The sequence below is a fragment of the Ambystoma mexicanum genome, chromosome 6p, assembly GCF_040938575.1.
Source record: "Ambystoma mexicanum isolate Mex_15411 chromosome 6p, UKY_AmexF1_1, whole genome shotgun sequence".
NCBI classification, from domain to species: Eukaryota; Metazoa; Chordata; class Amphibia; order Caudata; family Ambystomatidae; genus Ambystoma; species Ambystoma mexicanum.
This window is the reverse complement of record NC_090935.1, coordinates 385,276,928-385,301,372: the sequence shown is the minus strand read 5'-3', so window position 1 is coordinate 385,301,372 and position 24,445 is coordinate 385,276,928. Positions and strand designations below refer to the sequence as shown.

Sequence of the window (24,445 nt, the reverse complement as noted above, 5' to 3'; positions counted from 1 at the left end):
GCAATAGTGGGAGCCTAAAACTGTTTGACGACCCCACTCCCTTCTTGAAACCAGACTGACACCAATCCAGGGAATTTGGCCCTGCTGCCCATATCTTGAGTTCTTTTAACAGTTACCTGGCAAATATTTTGTTCTGATGCATCCAACAATGATATTGATAGATACTAAAATGGTGACAAACGGTCTCCTCCTTTAAAGACCAAAACAATTAAGCCCCCCCCCCCCCCTCCCCATATGACCCAGCGCATTTCCAATGTACATGGATAGTACCAAACAATTTAGACTGCCCACAGTGGGGGATTAGATTTCAATGTCGGGTTCGACAGACCATCCCGGCCTGGTGCATTGGACTTTTTACTAGTCTTAATCAGCAGCACAATATCCTCCTCATCCCATGCGACCGCTACTACCCAATTTATACATCGGTGTAACTGCTGCATCAATACGCCATCATTAAAATATATTTCCTTAAAATCCTGCATCCTGTCATCTTCAGGGATTGCTTGAAACTGCAGATAGTGATCAAGCCCTCTGGGTTTAATAATTTGCCAGAATGCTCTCAGACTATTTCCACTTATGCAATCCAACATTTTCTTTGCTTCATTAATGGCCATCACACATGTATGCCCCCTCAGCCAGTTTTGATAATCCCTTTTCACAGTATAAATAGTTGTTAACCATCTTCGATTTTCCCAGACAAATGATTTTACTCAAGGCACTCCTTCTTTTTGCGTGCCTTGACTTTGAGATCAAATGCATGAATATGACCCAAGGATCTAGATTCCCTATTCCAAATGAGATGCTGGTACAAGCGCACCCAAGGTAGCGCCAACTCTCTCTCTACCAAACCCTCCCCACCCCCCCCCCCCCCCACCCTTCCCGGGAGGGTTAAAACTTATTATATATAAGTAGATGCGAAATACGGTCTTCAAAGACCTGTGCAATCCTAGGGGACCATTTTACAGCACAATTTCGTGGGTCTATCTCAACAATGATTCCTGAGGCTCTAGACACTCGTACAAACACTCCCGGAATATCACCCACCTCCATAGAGCGATCACTTAATCTCCAATCCTATTCCAGCCTCAAACAAATCGGTAGAAACATAAATATAATCCAATGTTGAGCGAGTATTGTGCCACGTAAAAGATGGTGGCACATCACCAGCGCAGTTGCCGTTTTTAGGACTACTGGGTCCCATGCCTCTAGTTCTCGATTAACCAAGTCACCCCTTGCTCAAGCTTCAATCAAGGATTTCATCCTGTTTGGGGCCCGATACCATTTGTCCTCTAAGCACTCTGCATTGAAATCGCCACGTACAATTATTGAAGCCCCTTCCTCTGGAAATTCCCCCAAAAGAAGGAACAAGAGCTTAAAGAGCACCTCCAACAGGCCAGGCTCTGGGTTTAAATACACATAAATCCATAAACATGTATGCATCAGAACCATAGACTGGTCCCTCCAGGAGAGTTGCAAGCATATCTTTTTTTTTTTTTGATAAAACATTTTTTATTGTTTTCTACAACAATCACAACAGCAACTAAGAAAAAAAGAAAAAAAAGGGGACCGGCATGTCCAATCATAGGCTGATAATAGTACCTGTATCACTAAATCACCAAAAGCATTTCCCATAACAGTCTACGTATTTGTTTGGAGTCTTACCACCTGTGTCCGTGGAATTCTAGTACCCTTCCTCTTCCCACCTCCCCCATATTTTGAAGGCCTTGGTAGGGCAGCCTCTTGCGTTGTATATACTACGCTCTATCATAGCACGTGTCCATGTCCAGTACACCTTGTTCAAGCGTCTGGAACTCTGGGGCTCCCGATTTTTGTTCAATATTGCACTTCATCAGTCATGCTGCTGTGGTCAAAAGCAGCTTTTCCCATTTATTAAGAACACACTCTTCTGGTATGCCCAGGAGTAGGACCTTTGGGTCCAATGGTATAGTGCGGGCGAAGATTCTAGTGAGTTTGTTGCAGCATGCATTCCAGAAGGTTTGGATCCAGGGGCATGTCCATAAGATATGAAAAAGTTCCTTCCTCCTCTCCACACCGGAGACAGTTCGGGTTCGAAGCCCGTTTCCAACCGTATAGGATCGTTCTAGGGTAATACACTCTATGTAAGATTTTTAGCTGCACCAGCCGGAGCCTAGAGGAGATGGCAACCTCCTGCGGGTGCATTAGCACCTGAATCCAGTCTTCTGGGTCTATCTCTCCTACATCCACCTCCCATTTAGCTTTCAAGCTTGTCAATTCAGGAGTGGCGAAGGATGAAATAGCATTGTATAGAATGGAAGTGCATCTGGTGGGGATGTATGCTGGCAGCATGTTACTTACGTTCTATCGGTGTGTAGTCCGGGACAGCAGCATCTGCCGGTATGAGTTTTCAGGGCATGGGCCAGTTGTATGTAGTGGTACTGTTCCGTACCCGGGAGTTGGAATTTTAATTGTGCATCTTCAAACAAGGTTAGCTTCCCTTCTTCCAGGATGCCTTCAACTCTCAGAATCCCAGCCCCCACTCATCGAGGACATGGCTCGAGTTTCCCGATTTCCGTTGCTGTTTTGCCATAGGGGTTGTGCAGCGGTTATTTTATTTTTCCATCCTACAAACACACGTGCTTGTCTCCAAACACTAACAATGTGCGTCTCGGTTGTAGGCGGGTGGGGGGGGGGTGGGTTGTTTTCTCGTGGGAGTTTGGTATTGTAAGTGAATGGGGTCCGTGTCGTGCATGGCGGCAATTTTTGCCCTTATCCGGGGTAGTTCCCGGTCCCCATGAAGCAGGTCATTGACCACTGCAAGTTGTGAGGGCCAGTAATAGGTTTGGAGGTGGGGCACCTCTATCCTACCCTCCCAGATCGATCTTTGGCTCGTAGACCATGCTATGCGTGGTTGGCTTCCGCCCCATATGAGTTCCCTGAGGAAGATCTCTACCCGGTCAAATTCGGAGTCTGGGATCTTGAGTGGGGCGTTCTGTAGGACGTATAGGAATCTTGGGAGGGTCATCATTTTAAAGAGTGCGGCTCTACCTAGGAGTGTGAGGGGGAGAAGTTTCCAGTGGTGGATGTCACTGACAAAGCAGTCACTGATCGGCTGGAAATTGTGTGTTACATAGTTAGTGAGGTCTCCGGATATCCAAGTTCCCAGGTATCGAAAGCCGCGCTGCTCCATTCGGTACGGGCAGTCCTGGGGGTTAGCCAGTACTCCACCCTTCACCGGAAAGAGAACGGATTTCCCCCAGTTAATTCTCAGTCCGCTAAACTCACCAAAGCGGATGAGCATCTGTGTTACTAGAAGGCTGGACCCCCCTAGATATATCAGGAGATCGTCTGCATATAGAGAGATCCTATCCTCATGCCCCTCAGGCCATCTAAATCCTGTCGAGGCTGCGAGTGGCTCAATCGCGAGGACTAAGAGGAAGGGAGAGAGGGGGCATCCCTGCCGCGTACCCCTGCCGAGAGGAAAGGACCGGGAGGGTCACCCATTTATCCTGACCTCTGCCTGGGTGTTCGTATAGAGTAGTTGTAACCCTTTTAGATAGTTGTCCCCAAATCCCATGCTTCTCATAATTTCACAGAGGCTGTCCCATCGAATGCCTCTTCAAAATCAATTGGCAATAGGGCAAGTGGTGTATCTATAATGGGAACACGTTCTAATGCTAGGTGGAGCCGCCGCAAATTCTTTTGAGTTGACTTGTATGCAATAAAGCCACATTGGTCCGTGAGGACCAGGGTGTGAACAACCGACTGTAGTAAATTAGCTAGGAGTTTGGCAAGGATCTTGGCTTCACTGTTAATTAGCGAGTTGGGCCTATAGGAGGCGCTTCTCTCTGGGGGTTTGTCTGTTTTGGGAATAACTACGATGGTAGCCTTGCACACGTCTGGTGGAATGGTGCCCTGTTCATGGGCGTAAAGCAACATTTTATGAAGGGGGGGGGGGGTGCGATTTTGTTCCCGCCTAATTTTTGCCAGGTTTCGACCAGGAACCCCTTAAGGCCTGGTGTTTTTCCCACCTGGAGTTGTATTCGGGCTTCAACTACTTCCGTTTCAGAGAGATCGGAGTCTAATTGCTCTCTCTGTTGTGCTGACAGAGATGGGAGTGTTATATTGTCTAGCAGGGTTTGGTCTAATGAAGAAATCTGAGCTTGATATAATTCGGCGTAAAATTGGGCAAAGGCTGCCGTTATTTCGACGTCCGACTGGCACCTCTCGTTTCGTGAGGTGACAATTTCCCAGACATGGCGTTGTCCCTCATCTCTTTTCCAGCCAGGCTAGCATTTTGCCCGCCTTGTCCCCAAATTCCTATATTCTCGCTCGAGTCCCAATGGGCTTGTTTAGCATTATCCAGCAACATTTTTCGGAGATGCTCATTGGCTCGTTTAAGGGACCCTTGAGTCTCAGGGGTTGGGTCGAGAGCGTGTTTATTTTCCCACTGGGTCATCTCTTTTTCGGCTTCTATTATCTTTTGGAGTCTTTCTTTCTTTTTGTTAGCTGTCCAGGAGATTCACAAGCACTGGTCAAAGCTAGGATTTCTGCTGGTTGTGCTGAATTAAAGAGTACTCGTTTGGCCTAGACTATAGTTTTGAAAGTAGTAACTGCATAAGCTGCAGTTGTAGTTCCATCAGGCATTTTAAAACATGACCCTCCAAAGTCCCTAAAATTGGAGCAGAACAAAGCGCTGTGCGCAACAAAAACAAATGCCTTTTGATCATCAGTCCATGGCACTGGATCCTGTACATGTTTAGTCGGGAGTTGTATCAGGTTCAACAATAAGCAAAAAATTGGGTATTCATATTCTACAATAGGAGGCAGCGCCTATAAGCGTTCTAACTTTTTGTTTTTGGCTGTGGCATTTTGGAAATCAATTGTATTCTGTCTGTCTGGTGCTAGTTTTCTACACTAGAGAAGAGGTACCCTAGATATGCTAACCCTTGTCTACAATACTGACATTTTTTGAGAAACGCTTTATGGCCATGGTGGGCTAGATGTGACAATAACGATAAGGGTGCATGTTTGCAGAGTTCCTATGTGGGAGCTGCTCTAAGCAAATCGTCAATGTATTGAATCAATGCAACTGATGCAGGCAATTTCAATGAATCCAACTGTTCCTTAAGTGCCCTACTGTATATACTTGGACTAGCTATATAACTTTGTGGTATACACTCTCCTACTAAGGGATAAAGCACATAAAAATCTGCTTTCTGGATGTAATGGTATGCTAAACAATGCGTTTTTTAAATAATTACTGAAAAATATTCTGCAGATTGTGATATCAAGGTAAGAATGGTGGTAATGTCTGGGTCTATTATAAACTGAGGTACTACAATGTTGTTGATTGCTCTTAAATCAATTACAAAACTATATGGTAGGTCTGTGTCCTCTTGTTTATAAACAGATAAAATGGGGCGATTATATATAATCCCAGTTATTTCTTCTACGATCCCTTGTTTTACTAGGTTGCAGACAATTGTTCCAAGTGCTGAATAACAACCTTTAGGGGATACTTTGTACTGGTGAATATGCAGATAAACTGCGCCTTGCCATATTTGTATTTTTACTGGGTCAATATCCATAAGGCCAACGTCATTATCTGATCCTGCCCATAATGCATCAGGGATGTTGCAAACTGAGGCTTTTGCTAAAAACTGATTATTTTTCAAAGGACATACTAATGTGTACTCCATCAGGCGTACAATAAATAGCATACAATGTCTTCAACAAATTCAAACCCAATTAATTTTCTCCACACTGTTTAGTCCAGGGTTGTCCAACATACGGCCCGCTGGCCACAATGCGGCCCTCCAAGCCATTTTATGTGGCCCACGAGGCAGATTTATTTATGCAATGTTTGTCGGGTACCTGTATTCGACAAATTGCATAAATAAATAATCCGGGTCGTGGCTGAGGACCGGGTCGTGGCAGGGGGTGTGGGGGGGGGGGGTCACCAGAGGCAGTTAGTCCTCCACCACAACTGGGTTAATTTATATATTTATGTAAGGTTTGTCGGCCACATGGACCCGGCAGATGTATTTATTTATGCAATGTTTGTCGGATACCTGTATCCAACAAACATTGCATAAATAAATAAATTATCTGCGTTGTGGCTTCCGTAAGGCCTGGGGCTGGGTCAGTGCCTGCCTTCTCAACCTCGCTTAGCTGGGCTTCGACAACAGGCCCAACCCTGGCCCTCTTGCTTGCAACCGTCTCCTGATTTATTGGTGAAAGAAAGTGACGTGTGCGAGTCAGGTTGGTTGCACATAGAGCCCCTGGTCTTGTAGCAGAGTTTATTTTTCTGCAGTCAAGAGGGCCAGCACTGAGAAGCTCGGGCACCTGCAGGCCACATTTATTAGTGAAAGAATGAAAAGGTAAAGTGTCCACTATGCCTGCACAGTTGGTTGCACACAGAGCCCCAGGTCTTGTAGCAATATTTATTTATTTTGCTGCAGCCTCCTGTTCCTCCCCTCCTTTTGCCGCCTCCTCCTCCTTCTGTTCCTCAACTGCTCTTTTCACCTTACATTTTGCCCCCCCTTTCTCCTCCTCTTAACTTCCTATCTGCTCCATGTTACAGCCTCCTTCCTCATCTACTCTACCAGCCTCTCCTTCCTTCAACTATCAGTACTACTCGTTTTCGAAACTCTTGCACCCTCTGCTTTTCCTGTGTCAGGTTTTACACTCCAATGCCCCTTTCTCCTGGAAAGGTCATGCAGTGAGGATCCTCGACCCGGTTAATATTTATTTATGCAATGTTTGGCGGAAACATGGACACGGCTTATTTATTTACTTATGCAATGTTTGTCGGATACCTGTATCCCACAAACATTGCATAAATAAATACACATACAGGTATCCGACAAACATTGCATGAATAAATAAATACCCCGATTAACATCACACACATGCAGCCACCCAACTGCTTTCAGAGGGGAGCTGTGCTGGGTGTGGTTCAAAAGAAAACATTGCTTATGGTGAACAGAAATCACCCGGTTTGAATAGGAGTTTTTTTTAGTAAAATGGGATGCAAATTGTGCAATTTCATCAATATCTACTTGGCAACACTGGTCAAAACTATTATGTGCATAGTGAAGTAACTCAATTAGGTTCACCTTTGGGTGATCGCTTTTCCACATTTTAACTGTTGAATTGGATTATACTTCTTTCATCACCACAAAAGTAATGAATGTGTATTACAGAGATAATCTGCCAAATGTATTGGGCACACTGCACATGCTCAGGCAGCATCAATACATGCTTTGTACAGGACAATGCTGGCCTAAATTGGGAACAGCCAGCATAGACCTGTTGCTACAGAGGCATATATTGGGCACAACCAGCATGACAATGTGTTACATCAGTGATAGTGCTGTCTTACACTCTGGACACATTGATCATTAACATGTGTTGTGTTGTAAAATGTTGTCTGCTGTTGGTGACCTGGAATATTCATGTTCCCCTTTAGAACTGATTGTTAATTGATGGCTTTTTGGTCACTTTTTCTGAGTACAATGCACCATTTCAACCCCATATTTGAAAGAATATTCTTGGGTGGGACCCCACCAAACCTTCCCTAGATCCTTGTAGGTCTCGGTCGCCCCCACTATTTCAGAAAAATATTAACACGTACACACTGAAAGAAATCACAGTGAACTAACCTTTTATCACGCCCCCCGACACCAAAAGCTATCCTTGGGACTGCATGGCTATCGCTGCCTGTGATGCTATTTTGTCAAAGGTCACACACTATCTCTTTTTAACATGCTGCTTTCGGTGAGGGTGTTGACTTTTGGCTCGCCGGTCCACTGGGTGACAAAAAGTTGATGCTTTGGCCCCACATTCAAAAAGGTTGGACAAGCCTGGTGTAGTCAATAAAAATGGTATCTCGCTAGCTGCTGGTCCTGAGTGAACAGGCACTGCGGCTGTTAGTTCACTAGCTAACCCTACTCAAGTATTGGTATGCCCACTCTAAGGAATATCTGGAACCTTAGCATGATCTATAGAGCTCTTTTGTGCTCCTGCTTCTACTAAAAATCGATGCTCCCGTCTCCCAACTCTCATGTGAATATAGGATCCTGCTTGATCCACAGGAATGGGGATTGGTTCCATTCTCATTTGAGGGCTGTCCTATTCTGAAAAATCCCAAGAGAAATCCTCAGCGTTGTATTGATTAGTGACAAAAGGATTGTTTGGATTCTCAAAAATGTTGGAGCTAATATGGACTGTAGAAGTTGCAGCAGGGCCAGCCGCAGTGCCAGCCGCAGGCCCGGTTGGTCCCCATCCATACCTACTCCTACCTGTCCTCCCTGACGTCCTCTTCCCCGAAACATTCCACATCCCCTATTCAATAAGGCTGGCCTCTGCGCCCTCCAGTGGCCCTCCTGTTTGCAATATGCACACTGATTGGGCCCTGGTGGTGAAAATTGTACAAACGAACCAACACCTCTCCTTCTTGGGCCAATAAGTGGCCCTCCCCTAGTTCCCTGTTGTACTTTCTGTATTAACACTCTTGTCTTAAGAACCACTCTCTTATTCTCTACTTCTTCTGTTTCCACATTCACTCCATGTGAATATTACATGCTCGTAATATTGAGTCATATGCAGAATATCTGAATGTGTTTTAGTCTGCCAGGCACTATCTGATTGCATTATAAGAACGCTCATTTCTGGTAATAATTGCCTGACAAATGTATCTACAAATAACTGTTTCCCTGCAGGCGTATTAATTTCTTGTCCTGAAAAATCAAATACTTGCTCAAACGTATTAAAATACTCTATACCCCATCGGTTTTTTATTTTCGACCCATGCAGCAAGCTTGTTCCAATTGATTTATTTCTCGGGTAGTGCCCTCTTAAGTTGTGCAACTATGATGGTGGCCTTTCGCCAGCTGATCTATTAGCGTCAAGTTGAAAAAGCGTATCCCATGTCCTCCCCAAAGTTGCAGGGTCAGTGTTATTTCTGATTGGCATCCTAATATATGATGGCATGATAACTGAAAATAGTTTCCAGACCCCTACTAGTAAAGATGGAGGCATTCAAAGCGGCCTCTTATTCTTTATAAAAACCCGGCAGGGTTCTTTCTATTGTCAGGGATTCTCTGTTTTAATGCATTTAATTATTGCCTGGAAAACAGCACGTCAACAAATTGTCATATTTAGCAGGTTGCATAATGGTTTCCCTTGGTTATCAAGGACAGGATTTCCCTGAGTATAAAGCATGGCATGCTGTGGTATATAAGCAGGCAGCAAATCTCACATAGGGAGATGACAACTAGGTGGTTTATGTAATTTTAAAATTGCTATTAAGTGTATGAGTTGCTCTGGGATACTCATTGTGGATGCATTATCTATTACTAATTTGAGGGTTTGCAACTCTGCCGATTTCTCTATTTCGCCTTACTCATTTTGCTGCATAATTGCATCCACCATTACTTTCATGGTATGCATCTACATCTGAGGGGAATACTGACAAAAAGAAAAAGGTACCACAAATAACCGAGAGAGATGTCAGAGTGGTTCTTCATTTGAGAGCGGTACGTGCAATTAATTGTAATTCCGCATCTGATATGTGAGGTTGTTTAAATACTATGTTATCAGCGGGCTGTTGGACATATTCAGATGTATGGGCTTCAGCTTCTACTTCCAATCAGGCTTTCTCAAATCATTTTGTTTCACTAAATATTTCCCAAAGTCATTTAACATGTGTAAAAGCATCCTTCTCGTATGACAAGAGAAATCAGCTAAGTTTAAATCTTGCAATTCACTAGGATCTACCAAAAGCTATTTTTGTTCCCACTGGATCCGGATCTCGTCACCCAAACATTCTACTAGAATCAGTCGCTGAAGACCTTAGGTTTCAAGTACTTCCTCGACCACATTCCGTCTACTCTGCTCGATATGAGCCGAATAGCCTGCTCACTTAGTTTTTTTCCGTTGGGTAGGCATTAAGGCGGCACGTGTATTCCTAATAAAGAGTTCTAATTTCTGTGCATTTTCCTTAGTAAATACGCCATGTATATATATTCACTGGGACGGTCTAAAATGGCATCGGATGTGTAATCATCTTCTGACGAGAGGGCTGGATCTGTTCATTTATTTTTCAGAGTGGTTTTCTTGTGCCAATCACAGGTAACCTCAAAGGCAGGGGGTCTAGCCTTATTCTGTAATGAGACAGATTGTAGATGCTGAATTATGGATACATCACATGAGTCATTTTCTGGCCATCGCAAGCTAGGCATATCTTTAGTCTGTTTGTGCCATGAACGGTTGAATACTATCGCCCATAACCCATATTTGAAATACATTTTGTATGCCGTGGAACCTTCTGGGGATGCAGGCTGACCAACAATGTCCGGACCCACATTTACGAAGCTTACTGCTACCAGTCATCATAAAAACGCTCCAATTTTTCCTGGCAAAGAAGGTATTTGCTGCTTAAGCTTCAGAATAAATGAGAAGTATAATGCTTGCCTATTGCCTTGACCTAAAATCCTCAAATGTTAACACATTACTTAAATTAAAAAAAAATCATGATCATCCATATGCCTAATATGAAGCCTCTAGAGGCAATTCAATAAATGGCATGTGCTGAATAACCGAACATTCATTGCTATCGTTAATGTAACCAGATCATGTAATATCTTATTTTGAGGGATATTTATCAATTGTTATTTTATAGAACCCAGCGACAACCTGAGGGAGATTCTCCAAAATGTGTCCAAACTGCAGGGTGTTTCCAATATGAGAAAGCTTGGCCATCTGAACAACTTCATTAAGGTAAGAATACATTATTTATACTTTTAAATCATTTATTCATATGCAATATTTGGTGCTTTTTTATTTGATTATCTTTGTGACTGCATATATTATTTTAGGAAAAATATAATTAGCAAACAACCTTTTTTCTTTTTTTTTAAAAAAAATATTTTTATAATAACTTAATCTAAACCGATATGGTACATACTTATGTATGTCAACATCTTTGGAGATGTTTAGCTAGTACCTTTGTTCATTAAGTGACTAAAATGAAATGTGCTAGTTAAGTGTACAATATAATTGTCAGTTATGATGCATTGCATCTTTGTAAATGCTCTAAAAGATTTTTCAGGAATAATAGATTTTTCTCCAATAATGAATATATTGTACACATGCCTATGAAGGATAGGAACACATTTCCTTCGTACTTCAGATATTTAAGTAGATGAAAAAGAGAAGCTAAGATCAAAAGAAGTAGTCTTAGCAGCAATTAAAAAATGTTCTCATACAGTGTATTTAGGGTAGGTCGGTTAAGGGTAGTCTTGCTCTAGAGAGTTCTGGGACGGCTTGCTGGAGGAGAGGTGATTGTGCACACTTGATCCCTTGCATTAAAAACAATGCGATCGGCAAACTGGTGGTAATGGGTAGTCCTGCAGTCTGTGCAGTTTGGGTTGTGGGACTGCCTGATATTTGCTGGGGCTTCTGCTAGTGCTGGCCGGAATGTGGATTAAATTGCAGAGTACTCCATTTTGCCTTTACTGGCAGTCTTTGGCTATTTTTAAGGATATTGAAATGCACACTTCGCCGTTGGAGCCACAACCTACGACCCTGGACTCAGGTGGTTCATTGCGGTGGAACTCCTTCATCTGTGCAAATTGAGGAGTTCTTGAATAGTCAGGCTACTTTGGATGTTCTCCCCGCTACTGGATACCTTGATGGATCCCTTGAGGAGCATGTTGAGCCGTCTACTATTCTCGGTGCTGGCCGGAGGTGGCAGAGGGAGTCGAACTCTACCTGCCGCTTAAGCCGGTCGATTGTTCCTCTGGTGCACCCACCTGTTTTGCTTTCCATCCAAAAACCTGCCCGACTGTAACCAAGGGTTAAGGGAGGAATCCCAGGTGACCCCTAACAACTAACACTTTTAAGTATCTGGTTCTATCTAATCCGGGTAAGGATAGACAGTAGACAGGTCTTAGTGAAAACAATTGCTAAGGATGCAAAAGTAGGTAGGACTACTAGGAAAAAATACTAAAACACTACAGTTTAATCAAAGGAACAGAGTTAAAACAAGTATTAAATCAATCAACATGTGACAACCTAATCACAATCGAGCACAAATATGTAATCTATAATGTTCACACTGTGTAAACTAGGAAGATAAAAACAAACTGGTCTGATGGTGAACAAAGGTAAAAACAGGTAAGTACTAAATCAATGGTTCAATCGCTTTGTACAAAAGGCGATGGTTTTAAACATAGTTCAATTTAGGAACTCTGATATTATTGACATGTTTCAGTTCTTTGTCATGAATACAGAACTTTCTTCAGGAGAGGAGTCAGATAGAATTCCTTTCGTTAGTGTGGGCCAAGCACAAGACTTATCAAGGATAAAAATGAGAAAGAAACATAATCAGCAACAAATGCCGTAAATATTTAAAATAAACCTAAATGGTAAGTGAACCATAGAAAGGCAGCCAATTACCTTATAACGGTTCTTGTGGGGGCGAATAACTCCAAATTGTGAGTTTTCAAAGGAGGAAATCAATGCTCCTAAAGCGGTGCTGCAAGGAAAGGCAGAAGGGTGGCTTTTAAGTCGCTAGCAGAATGGGCTGTGGGAGAGATAAACACCATAGAACCACAAGAGGATGTAGAGGTATGACGCTAACCTTGCGACCCCGCAAAGTGCGTGCTGCTGACTGTCGCCTCTATGCAAAGAAATAGTTGGATGAACAGCGAAGGCTCAGTGTATCCGGGGTCCTGGGGATGTGGAAAAAATGCAAACCATGCATATTCTAGTATCGACGCGCCGTACTCAGAAATAAATAAATGGGTGCAGTGGAGTTAGAGAATATACATAATGGTAGAAACTCAGAAGTACCTAATCAGCTCTATCAGGAGAGAATAATGTCTGAGTGCTCCTTCTAGCCTTCGTGAAGTGGACTAGGCACGCTGTCACTCGTCCGTGTCAGCCCTTGGTATCTGGAGAACGATTACTGTATCAATAAGAGATACGTGTAGCACGCTGGTGTTAACACTGTTCAAATAAAGAGAAAAGTGAGACTCTGTACCTTGGGAGCATTGTTAAAGGCACTCGTAGATGCGCAAAAGAATGCAGATGTGTCCGTGGTCTTGCCAGAAACCGCCAAATGGACGCTGCCGGAATCTTGGACACTCGCTACTGGAGGCAACGGTAAAAAAAGACCATCATTGTACCTACAGTCATAAAATAGAAAGTAATGGCTCCCCAGGGGCGGCCTAGCAACACCCCTTACCTCGGATGCAGTGTGCAGACTTTGAGTCGGTGGAGTGCCAAGGATCGATGGAGTCCTGAATACCTGCGTTCAGTGGGAACTGCTATGGAAGGCAGCTCTAACACGAACCCAACGCTAGGTAGTTGCTAAGGAACGTGCAGCGAAGAATTCCTACATCTATCTCTAGCATAAATAAAGGGTTAGGAAATGACGGTTGAACACTGTGGCCATCTTAAGACGGTGTATAGTCGGAGAATTATCAATGTCAAGAGTTGGAAAATGTCCCTACTATGTGGCTAGAAGAGACAATGTCATAAATGCACAAGTGAGATTGCAGAGGAAAGTGTGCCCATAGAATAACACAGACATCAATGCTCCGAACTAAATGTGTTCAAAAATGCCCACAGAGGTCTCAAGAGGGGTGGGGGGGTGGGGGGGGAAGGAATGGGGATTGTTGTTTTGTCGCCCGGTGATAGTTTAACGGGCTAATGCTGCAACCTTATGGGGTGTCAGATGGAAAATCCTATTTATCCCTGAAGAACATTTGGTCCTGCCCCGCCCAAAGTCACATCTGTGCCCGCTTTGTCCCCCTGTGCATCACCTTCATCATCACATATGGACAAATCAATGACTTTATTCGACAACAAGAACTATTGCAACGGACTAAGCGTCATAACTACTTATCGGCGGCATCATCGAAGGCTTTAATAGACAATCTTGAGCAGTACCGACTGTATAGTCCTATAGAAACGTTCTTCTCCTCTTTCCTGGCACTGGGTGTCCAAACCACAGCAAATGCCAAGTGGCCCCAGGTGACTAGGTATAAACTTTTACTGTCATCAATTCATCCGAGTCACCGTTCAGTGCTGTCAAAGAATAGCTGTGGGCCCCGAGTCTCACAACTTTACAAAATTGCTACATCGTCGACCTAACGTCTATGGAGGGAGGGATTTGCCAATAAACTGGGAGTACATGCTGCACATTTGTGCTTCCCAATGATTCAGAGAATTTCTCCATAACCCAAACCATCGCTGCCTTGCCTAAGCTGAGAGTGATCATGGAAAATGAGGCAGGAATTACAAATGATTCATGGTTAGATTCACATTTCTCTTGGGTGCCATCTTGGATGTGCCTTGCTGTAAAAATTCTTCTTTTTTTTTTTTTTTTTAATTTTCTTTTGTTCCTGCCAACTGCTCTTTATGTTGCTCTGCTCAGGTACCAAAGTGGCTCCTATGGTGATAATGACCCTGTCCAAAACTAGAATCACTACCGTTTCATCTCAAACGATCAGTTTACCATGTACTATTTTATTTCCTACTCCATCCTAGCGAATTAATGTAAAGGTATTATAGTCTTATGACTTTTGTGTGCTGTTGATCCTATGCCACACCATCCAAACAATGGGGGGGGAGGGGAAAGCCACAGTTATCCAGGCTTATCCCTGGGCTTTGTCTCAGGTTCTGATTTAGATTTGAACGCCAGATCATATTCTCAAAAGCATCCAATCTAATTTTAGCATCATTTGAGCAAAGTCTTTCCTTTGGAGTCATGAATGGATGTAAACGGGTGTTCCATGGGGGACATCTTGAATTAAATCGGGCTGTACCCCACTTGAATTATGCAGAGGCTGCTACCAACCAGTAGACACGACCTCCCCTCCCACACAGCTAGCCGAGACTTGCCTGAGTAACTGGGAACTTGGTTGTTAAGAGATCTTTCCAGAACCTACTCTGGTGAATGGTTCTGGGAAGCCAACACAAAGGTTAACCAGCTTACACTTAAGTCCTTTCCCAAACCCGCAAAGGTAGAGTGATTTAGCAGTCTAGCTTAGACTGCGGAGAAGGTTAGCTTGGTGTAAAGTACAGTTAACAAGAGCACAGTTTGCTATGGATCTAAGAGGTTCACACGGTTAAGTGCAAAAATATACTTTTTATTAAACCCAAGAGAGTTGCTGTTCAACATGCGACTGGTAAGTAAAATCACTATCAACAATATTCCATTTTAGTAATGCCAAAATGGGTCTCCTATCACTTTAGAGTTCAAAACAGTGGTCATATGCATATACACTGAGGTTGCTGAAGTTAGGTAAAACATTTGAGTAGTATCACAAGCCTTAAAAGGGCTAATATAAATTATCACAGGGGACCAATGGTATCCAGTGATTTTGCCCAAATCATTTTCAGAGAGGTATTTTATAATGTAACAATGATAGCGAAAAAAAAAAATGTCTTTAAAAAAATATACACATTTCTGAGACTTGTGGAATCTGCTTAGATCACATGCTATGCATACGTCGACATCTAGTGGAAGCTGCAAAGTTTTAGTTGTTGTTTTCGAAACTCGAAAAGGGATGTCGACAGGGCATGCCAGTAATACTAGTCCTAATGTGACGTCCACTGTTACCATGTGCTTCACGCGTCGAGGCCCCTCAGATTGATTTTCCCGCCATCATAGACGGACGCTTAATCGCAGAGTTCCTATTTCGGCAAGTGCCATTTGATTATATGTCAAATTAGTTTGTTTAATCTTTCTCTCCTACCGACAACATCTTCAGTGGTGACAAGAATTACTGTCCGACAAAGACCTTGATTCGATGGACCCCTTTGGCCTTCGGCCAGACAGTAGGGAGAGTGGGGGCTGGACATTTGTTAGGGATTTAAGAGAATGCTTGCTCCCCTTTACCCTCTCTATTCTCGCCAGGCTGCCAATCCTTCTAACAATGGAAAACACTCCATTTAAATTCTTCCCAAGTTGTTATAAAAAGTTCCCCATGGTAGACGAGCACCGGGTGTGCAACCTTTGTCTAGCACAGGACCACAACGAGTGCCATTGTAGAGTGTGTAAGCTCTTCCACCCGAAAACACTTAAGGAGCATAAAAGCAAGCGCTGGGCCCATCACGCCATGCAGGCCGAGGCCGCCATGGACGTGGAGGGTGCCTCCAGTGACTTTTCAGATGACTAAGGCGAAGGGGAACCGATTGATTCCCAAGTTCTAGCCCCTAACCCCAATAGACAAGCCGGCGGTTCTGTTACGGGGACGACACTCGGTGGCAGCAGAACTCACACTACAGCCCGCACTGAACCCCAAGGGCCGAGACGCGACTGCAACGTCGTCCGCATGACTGCACACTGTGTCAAGGGGGAGGTCCACCAGTTCCCTGTCCTCTGGGCACTCAAAGTCCCAATCGCCACACGACAGGCCCCCAAAGTCGAGAGACGATGCAGATGCCATGACAAAACCATCAACTGAACTCCGGAAGACGCGGATTCGACCCTCACTACCGCAGAGGTTCTACAGTCTACCCAAAAGTCGAAACCAGCCAAAAGCTGAAGCATAGCCCATTTGGTACAAAAGCATGTCTTTGAAACATTACTTAAGGCAACATATTCAAAGAAACACTCGTCAAAGAGCCATCACTCTCATAAGGAGAGTTCTAGCGCACTTTACAGGGAAAAACACTTGGTTTCTCAGGGAGAGGATACCATAAACGAGGCCTTGCGGAACAAGGGTCAGCCTACACCTCAGAACCCGGTGTCCATACCAAGTACCTCTCAATGGACCTCTGGGGACATTGATAGGGTTATTAGAAGAATGATATTCATGGCAGATTCTTTTGGAGAAAAACCCACAACAGTTTCCCAATAAGACCTAACGTGCGGGCAGTCCCAAGCCATGTGATAAGTCTGCTAGCCCCTTACCACACCTTTTGCAAGCTATCACTTTCTCCAGGTAGTATTTACTCAGCGTTTGTGGGGTATAGTAGGCCTGATGCAGAAATTTGTAATGAACTAGTCTATATCTAGCGTTAAACGAAATCTTCCTTGTTTGCATACAAATCGGTTTCCACTGCGCCTGGCTCATCGTCGGTTCTAAGGAGGCTTCCTACAGAACCATGAATCTCTGCCTCTGTATTCCCTTGCCGCTTCTAAACATAGCATAAATAGTGGCCACCAGTTTTCCTGTTGTTGTCGGTTGGAGCACATAGCATTGGGTTTCATGCACCACAGGGACCACTGGGAAATTCGGCCATTTCGCCCTCAGTATCCCTCTAAGGCTGTAATAGTGCAGCAGGGTCACATCATTATGTTCTCCCTGTGCTCGCAGGTCATTCCATTGCTTGAATCTGCCTGTTACCAAATCCCCCAATTTCTCTATCCCCAGCCTTTGAAAATGTTCCTTGAATGATTGCTTGTGGGAGAGTGGGATGCCTATTACATCATATACCGGAAGTTCTGGATGGTAGTCTGGGGAACATGATAATATTCAGGCTAACTGCCCCCGAGCCCTACAGGAAACAAGATATGGCTGGACCTCACTTCTCGGGTTCGCGCCCTATCCCCCCCAAAGCAGCAATAGGGCCAGAAACCACACTTTGCCCCATGGAGGAGTTTACACTTCAACTGTACTTCCCGAATGAGACTGCATGCATTGTCACTGCTGTAAGAGATAACACGATTGCTTTTGAGCCATGCACTGCAAACTGCACTTTTGCTAATGAAGTGACCTTGAGCAGTATCCGGGATCCACCTGTAATGTTGAATTCTTTAAAGCTTACCGACAATCCCCAAAGCCATAAGCTGCAAGGTAGTCCAGTAGATTAGGTGACTGTCGCGGAACAAACGTAGATGTTGAGATCAATTTACACATCTTTTTTCAAATTCTGGCTGTAAAAGGTGCTCTAAAAAGTACAATTTCCAGATGTGGGGGCATAGATCTTGGTTGGTTGCTCATATTCTCTGGGGGCATGTTTGCCCTCCTAGTGAAAATCAACAGTAGGCAATCTTGCTTATGTTGTCTGACTTTTAGCAGATGAATCATTAGCAATGCTACTTTTATTTTCAACGTAAATATACTGTTAAAGCTGACTGTTCTTGTATGATTTTTTTTAATTCAGTTAAAAAGCTGCATCTATAAATGATTCTATTAACTATGAAAAAATGTCATTTGAAAACATGACCTGTCCTTTTCTTTACAGCTTGTCTGTAATGTTGGTCACAGTGAAGAAAAAATGGGTTTTACTTATGAGGACATCATTATATGGTAAGTGTATGCTGCACATGAACTGTTCACATGTGGTAAGGAATGTATTTTTGTTGGTTCTGAAACATTGTGTAACTATTGCAGCAAATGTTTTATAGAATTGAATGATGTATCCATTTAAAAAACCATTGTCCATTTTTTTACACATGGGGCTGGCAAGGGTCTTCACTGCTTCAAAGCTTAGATCTTGATCGAAGTATGTAGACGGGGAAGAGAAGTAGTGAAATAGGTCTGTGAAGATGACCTGATGGCTAAACGGTTTGGCCTCAATCGGGTGGTATAGTAGCGGTTAAACACCAACAATTGCTTAAGACACATTGATTCAAATATTTCATATGCAAGCACTAGTCATATTTTATTATATTAGACAAGAAGATGTTATTGAATAGTTTAGGGTGTTTAGTTTCCTCCAAATGTTTGGGATGCCGCCTCAATGTGACTGGTGCACTATGTTGTGCGGCATAAAAGAAACACATGAGATCTTGCACAGAATATGCCTCTGCACAAACCTGCATCTTGCATCTTGCATGCTTTGGAGGCCAACCACCCACTCCTGTCCTCGGTTTTCGCATAGCGGGAGTACTTTGTGCACACTCTGTTTTTTTTAAAATTCCATTAACAGGGTTTTCAACCCTCCCATATTACTGTCTGATGCTGTCTGATGCCATGCACGCAAAGTAAGCAAGAGTAAGCAAGAGGTGGCTTTCATATGAGGATTTTTTCTGGCAACCAACTGCATATACTCTGTCTTGAATGCTTGGGTGTGGACTGAACTTTGCCATTCTGCTCTTTCTGCAAACAGTTGCTTCATTAATGAATATTCACACCCGGGGATGGGCCATTGGCCAATCGGGTGGCTGGGGCAGCGGGCGAGAATATACATTCTCCGCCTTTTGTTCCAGCCACCAGTGCTACCATTTACTTTTTATGTGGGGAGGCAACATGGAGCTGTGAGGGTGAAGGCCATAATTGTGCAAACAATCAGCTTGTGCTTGTGTCTGGATTCTGAGAGCTGGAGATTATCCATGGGCATCTTTATTGTCCTCTGCTGCAAAGCAGAACAAAGAATGGCAACCAGCAGGGGAGTTGACCACTTAAGCTATTAAGCTTTCAAACATGTGGGTGTTGGGAAAGATTTCTCATTTGGCAGCTTTCCCTCCATAGTTTCTATGGAGCCCTAATCTTTCTACTTTACTTTTTAACATGTTTTGATATGGTATGGTATTTGTAACACGCCTATACACAAGTGTTTTAAGGCACGACGAGGCAAGGAAGGGGGAACAGAGGGAGGACCGAAAACGCAATCTTACTAGGCCAAATGACATTTAGATCGCGTAAGCGTAGGGGATGGGGGAGGAGAAAAGTGCCAGGGGAGAGGGGCAGTGCTGTACAGGGGATCAAAACAATAACAAGAAGTGCGGCCAGCAGGTGGCGGGTGCAAGGGTAAATGCAGACAGCAGGTGTCCAAAAGTGCAGGTGGGGGGCTTTCGGGTTACAGATACAGACCCAAGTGCAAGGGTTGCCGGGAGGCAGTGTGGGTGTGCAACCGGACGGTTATGGACCTGTGCCCGAAATCAGAGGGTAGCCAGGTGACCAGTGCTGTATGTTCTGACTTTGAGGGGGGGGGGAGGGAAGTAAAGCCTTCACGTCATCTCCCTTTCCTTTTGCTAATTTGTTTTGGGGAAACTGATTTGGTCGTTCAGTACTGCAAAACTGTTCGTTTTTGTAACTTTTTAACATTGCACACAGCACTTTAAGAATCTAGTGCAACTAGGGTACTTGTGTTTCACCCTAGCCTGTTACACTTACACTTTGGATTTTTGGTTACTTTTTATATGCGCCTAAAGACAAGCTGGTGACCGCAAATATAATTTTGCAATTTGTTATTTCTAGTGTGCTCGTTCACGTTTACCGCATATGTCTTGTAAATGTGGCTAGTGCCCTAACTCAGAGGATCAAGAAGATAATGCATAAACATTGCCATGTATTTTCAGAGGACAAGACATTGGGACACTTGTATAGAGGCGCCATTATTTGCATATACCAGGAGCAAACATCTTAGGTACATGTTAAAGAGTGGCATGAAATATACAGTTGAAGAACACCACAGATGTAGCACCTACCCATGTCTACAGTGTTCGGATTGTGATTTTGTATTGAAGGGTAATGTAGTTTCTGGAGCTTGTGGATCTGCTTGGATCACATGCTCTGCATAGTCTGACATCTAGTGGAAGACTTTTTAACTTTTCATTATAACTGCTGGCATCACCAATCTCGGCTTAAACCTACCTTCTGAAGTATATATTTTAGAACAAAGCCTCAATTCGTCTTGGGGTTGGACTTTGAGCTATGCTGATTATCCTGAAGCCACAACAATGTACATTACCACATTACTGTATCTATTTCCAGATATTCCTCATGAACTCCCCAACCCACCCAAACCTGCTGCGCCTACTGTCAGTAATATGTACTTCTCGAATTGCTCTGCATCCCCTCCCTCCAATGTAGCGTGCATAGCAGCTTCCCCCTCATCACGTGCGGACTGTTTCACTTGTCATTGATCAAATGCTATTCTATTTCTCCGAAGGGTGAATGTATATATCTGCTTAGCATGTATTTTAAAGGCCTAATCAACTATTTGTATACTTACCTGTCTAACTAGAATGATTGATGCTGCTCTGTGTGAACTCATTGTAGCCCTAGAGCACTCTCATACCCTGCCTGAGAATAAGCCTGGCAGCTTTGCTACCGTACCTTGATTGGGTTTGGCTACTTGTTCAGTGTCTTCTCTGTTCACCATAATAGGGCGGCCTCCCAAAATCCTATACCCAGGGCTGATTTATTTTAAAATCCATTTTAACACTTACTTGAACTTAACTTACCTTTTTGACTTTTGAATCCTATCGACTGGCATTATCTGATCTCTTAGTAAACCCATCTGAGAAGTATAACTTTGGCACTGGTAACTTTAGTGCACGAGGCCCCAAACTATGTGAAGGTTGGGCTCATTAAGTGTTAGGGGAATCTGGTCTGTTATTCAAAAGGGTCTTCACTGAATTTCGTGCGTTGTACTACTTAATCGTAGTACACTGGTTATTGAATCATATATTTTCTTTCTCCAACGAAAGGATGAATATATAAATCTGTTTTATAGTAAGTGTGTGGCAATATTTGCCTACAGGTTTTACTTGCTTAGTGTGTATTTCAAAGGCCTATACATTGCATATTTGTGTACTTACCTGTTTAACTAGAATTATTGATGGTGTTCTCTGTGGACTCAATCTCACAGCTCTCCTGAGACTAAGCCTTGCTATCTTACCTTGCGAGTTTGGCTATTCTGATTGTCTCAGTGTCCACCATAATAAATCCATCGCAACCGTGGCAGTGATGGGTAGAGGTGGGTGGAAACCGGTAGGTTGAAAAGGAAGTTCCTTTTAAAGTTGAGGACTTTGTTGTGGAGAGCAGCCTTCGAGGGTAAGAGAAAGAAGTAGGTTTGAGCAGTAGTTCTGTTTGCAGAGCACTATAGGTTTTTCTAATGTTTGGGAAGTTGATCCTGGCTGCGGGAGACCTCATGAACTGGGAGAGTATCACGTTGCTGTCCATGAAAACACCAAGGTTACTGGCCATGGGTAAAGAGGTCGGGACAAAGCAATGGCAGAAGGAAAGGGAGTTGGCATTGGTTGCTGGGAGAACTGACTGCCGTGGTTAAGGAGTTGAGCCTGAGGCAGCATAGTCATCCAGTGGCGAATAGCGGTTGCACAGTTCAGCAATTGCAGCAGTGGGGAAGGTGGGAGTTGGTCTTGGTATTGTCTGCGAGGAGGTAGGGAAACCCGGGAGGAAATGAGTTTCCCTTCGAGGAATGGACATTGGGCTGACTTTTAAATTCCACAGGAAGAGGTGTGAAGGAGGTGTTGCAACTCCATTAGATGGATTAGCCATTACAAAAGATTGCGTAGTTCAGTGCAGTGTCCTTGAGGCCATGGAAGGAAACAGTTTGAAGGAGGGAAGGATGATCCGTGCTGTCAAAGGCTACAGAGATGTCTAGTAGAATGAGCACAACACAAAGAAAGGTTCTCCTGGGAAAGCTCTTCTATGGGTTAATTGCCACCAGAACCATTCTTCAGTCTCTCTGCCTTCACAAGGCCTTACGCATGACCTGTTTTCAGGCTTATCTCCGTTTTTTTTAACTCTGCCTTGTAGCGTCTACTTTAGGGCTTTCCTCTAACCCCATTCTGGCCTTCAGCCTGCCCTCCTGTGATTAGGTGCTCAGGAATACTTTTCTTCCAGATGTCCAGTGATCCATTTGAACCTCTCTGCCTTTTTGCCAATCTTCCTCCTCCTCTACAATCATTCCCCTTCGTTTATAGTCCTTATTATCTCTGATTCCTGGTCATCTGCGTCGGTTATTGTTTTTTTTTTTTTTTTATTCGCCTGGAGTTTGTATTTTCTCCAACAGATTTGATCTCTCCTCCGTTTAGTAAAAAGATGCATTTTGCCTCACCCATTGTCCTGCACCTTTACATGCTGATTTTAACGTCCCTCGACATCTAGGAATCGTGCAATCCCTGGTTAGCAGCCTTCTTAATCTTATGGCCTCTTCGACAATGTTCACAGTTGCTGCAGTCCTTTACTTAGTGAGTTCAGGAGCTTATTTTCTACTGCAGCCTGTCACCCTGCAAAGCTTATTGCCCAAGTTATGGAAGAGGCTGCGAGTGAATGCTGTAAAACCCAAGGTCTGCAAGAGATCAGAATTGGTTAAAGTTGGGAACCTGAAACTAAAGTCTGAAAGAGACCATCTGATATTCCGAAGTATAAGTGGTTGGAGAAGGCCCCAACAAGTACAGCCAGGAGTGCTGCAAGAAAGGAAAGTGCAAGCACCACAGGCTGAGGTGAATACTAAGGAGAGAATCCTGAAACCAGAGTTTGGTCTTGATTGGCATTAGGAATGCAATTAGACTGAAGACTGGCCCAGATTGAGTAACCGCTTGAAGAGCTTCCTGGGAGACCTGTACTGTTGTGTTCGGTTAGGCTAGGTTTCGGAATTTAAGAGTTGGATTTGTGAACTCTTGTTGGCCGCACCTTAGAGCATTTTGTGTTTATAGCTTAGGGTAGCCCGTAGGTTCAGGACTTAAGTATGTGGTTGGAATTTCTTGTTGGCAACCTTCTTGTGATCCTGTGTAGATTAGGTAATCTCAGAGAGGGGCAAGAGTTTATTACATTAGGTTGAACATTATGATTTGGATTTATGCCACAGTAGGTGGAGGACATTGGAAAATACTTCACTTTATGGTGGCCCTTTTCTGACACGAATCATATGTAGATGTCCCAGTTCACTGTAGTACTCATAAGCAGCTGTACAGATAAGGAGTGTATCGGTCACTTTTACTCCCTAAACACAGGCAAATAGTCCCAGAAAAAAAATGTAGAGTAAAAATACTCCCAACATAAATGGGAAACAGGCACATAGGCGCGTGTTCCTCTCCTTTCAATCACACAGCTCCATGGATATGTTTGTACCACTAGTGTACCAGTAGTGCACATCTGTAAAGATACAAATTTTATATTTTAAAGTGTATGAATAACTTGGTGCAAAAATGTATATTACAAGCACATTTCTGTTTTACAGTCAAAACAGATCTACTTGCTTATTAATTACTCCCATTGGAAATGGGACCTTCTATTTTACGCCCACTTCAAATACCTTACCTGTAGCACTGCTCATAGGTATTCAGTACAACCTCTAAACTGAATGTATCCTGGCTCATTGTTCAGCCACCACCACATGGTCCTTATAGTCTCCAGTGGGGTGCTTGAGCCTGTTATTCGGTCTCTTGGGTGATTGTTTGACCAGCACAGTAACATTCTAAACAAGGGAAATGCAAGAGAGAACGTTCTTCCTCTAGGCAGGTCTTGTGTGGCTTCCAAGACCTATCTTACGATCACATGGAGAGAATCCAGCTGGACATCAATACACTGGCCTGACAGTACAGTAAGAGGAAGATCTCCTTTCCTCTTATCCCATTCCCTTTACTCTATACCTGTGAGTTGTTCAGTAATGTGGTGATGGCACTGGAGTATGATTTGCAGCAGCATTTGAACTTAATTTTGCTGAAGTTTAGCAGTGTGTTTGCACGACTGCTTTGTTCTCCTGAGCTTATGTCATGGGGGCGACGATTAAAGTGCTTCCCTTC

General features: G+C 43.6%; 1 protein-coding gene across 2 annotated transcripts in view; it reads left to right on the top strand.

The window, feature by feature from the left end:
• Positions 1–24,445, top strand: part of RICTOR (RPTOR independent companion of MTOR complex 2) — a 1,615,046-nt gene that overhangs the window by 58,564 nt on the left and 1,532,037 nt on the right. For both annotated transcript variants that reach the window (XM_069627164.1, XM_069627163.1), the window contains exons 3-4: positions 10,667–10,764; positions 18,190–18,254. In XM_069627164.1, the coding sequence (XP_069483265.1) occupies positions 10,667–10,764; positions 18,190–18,254 (163 nt within the window). The remainder of the gene's footprint in view (positions 1–10,666; positions 10,765–18,189; positions 18,255–24,445) is intronic.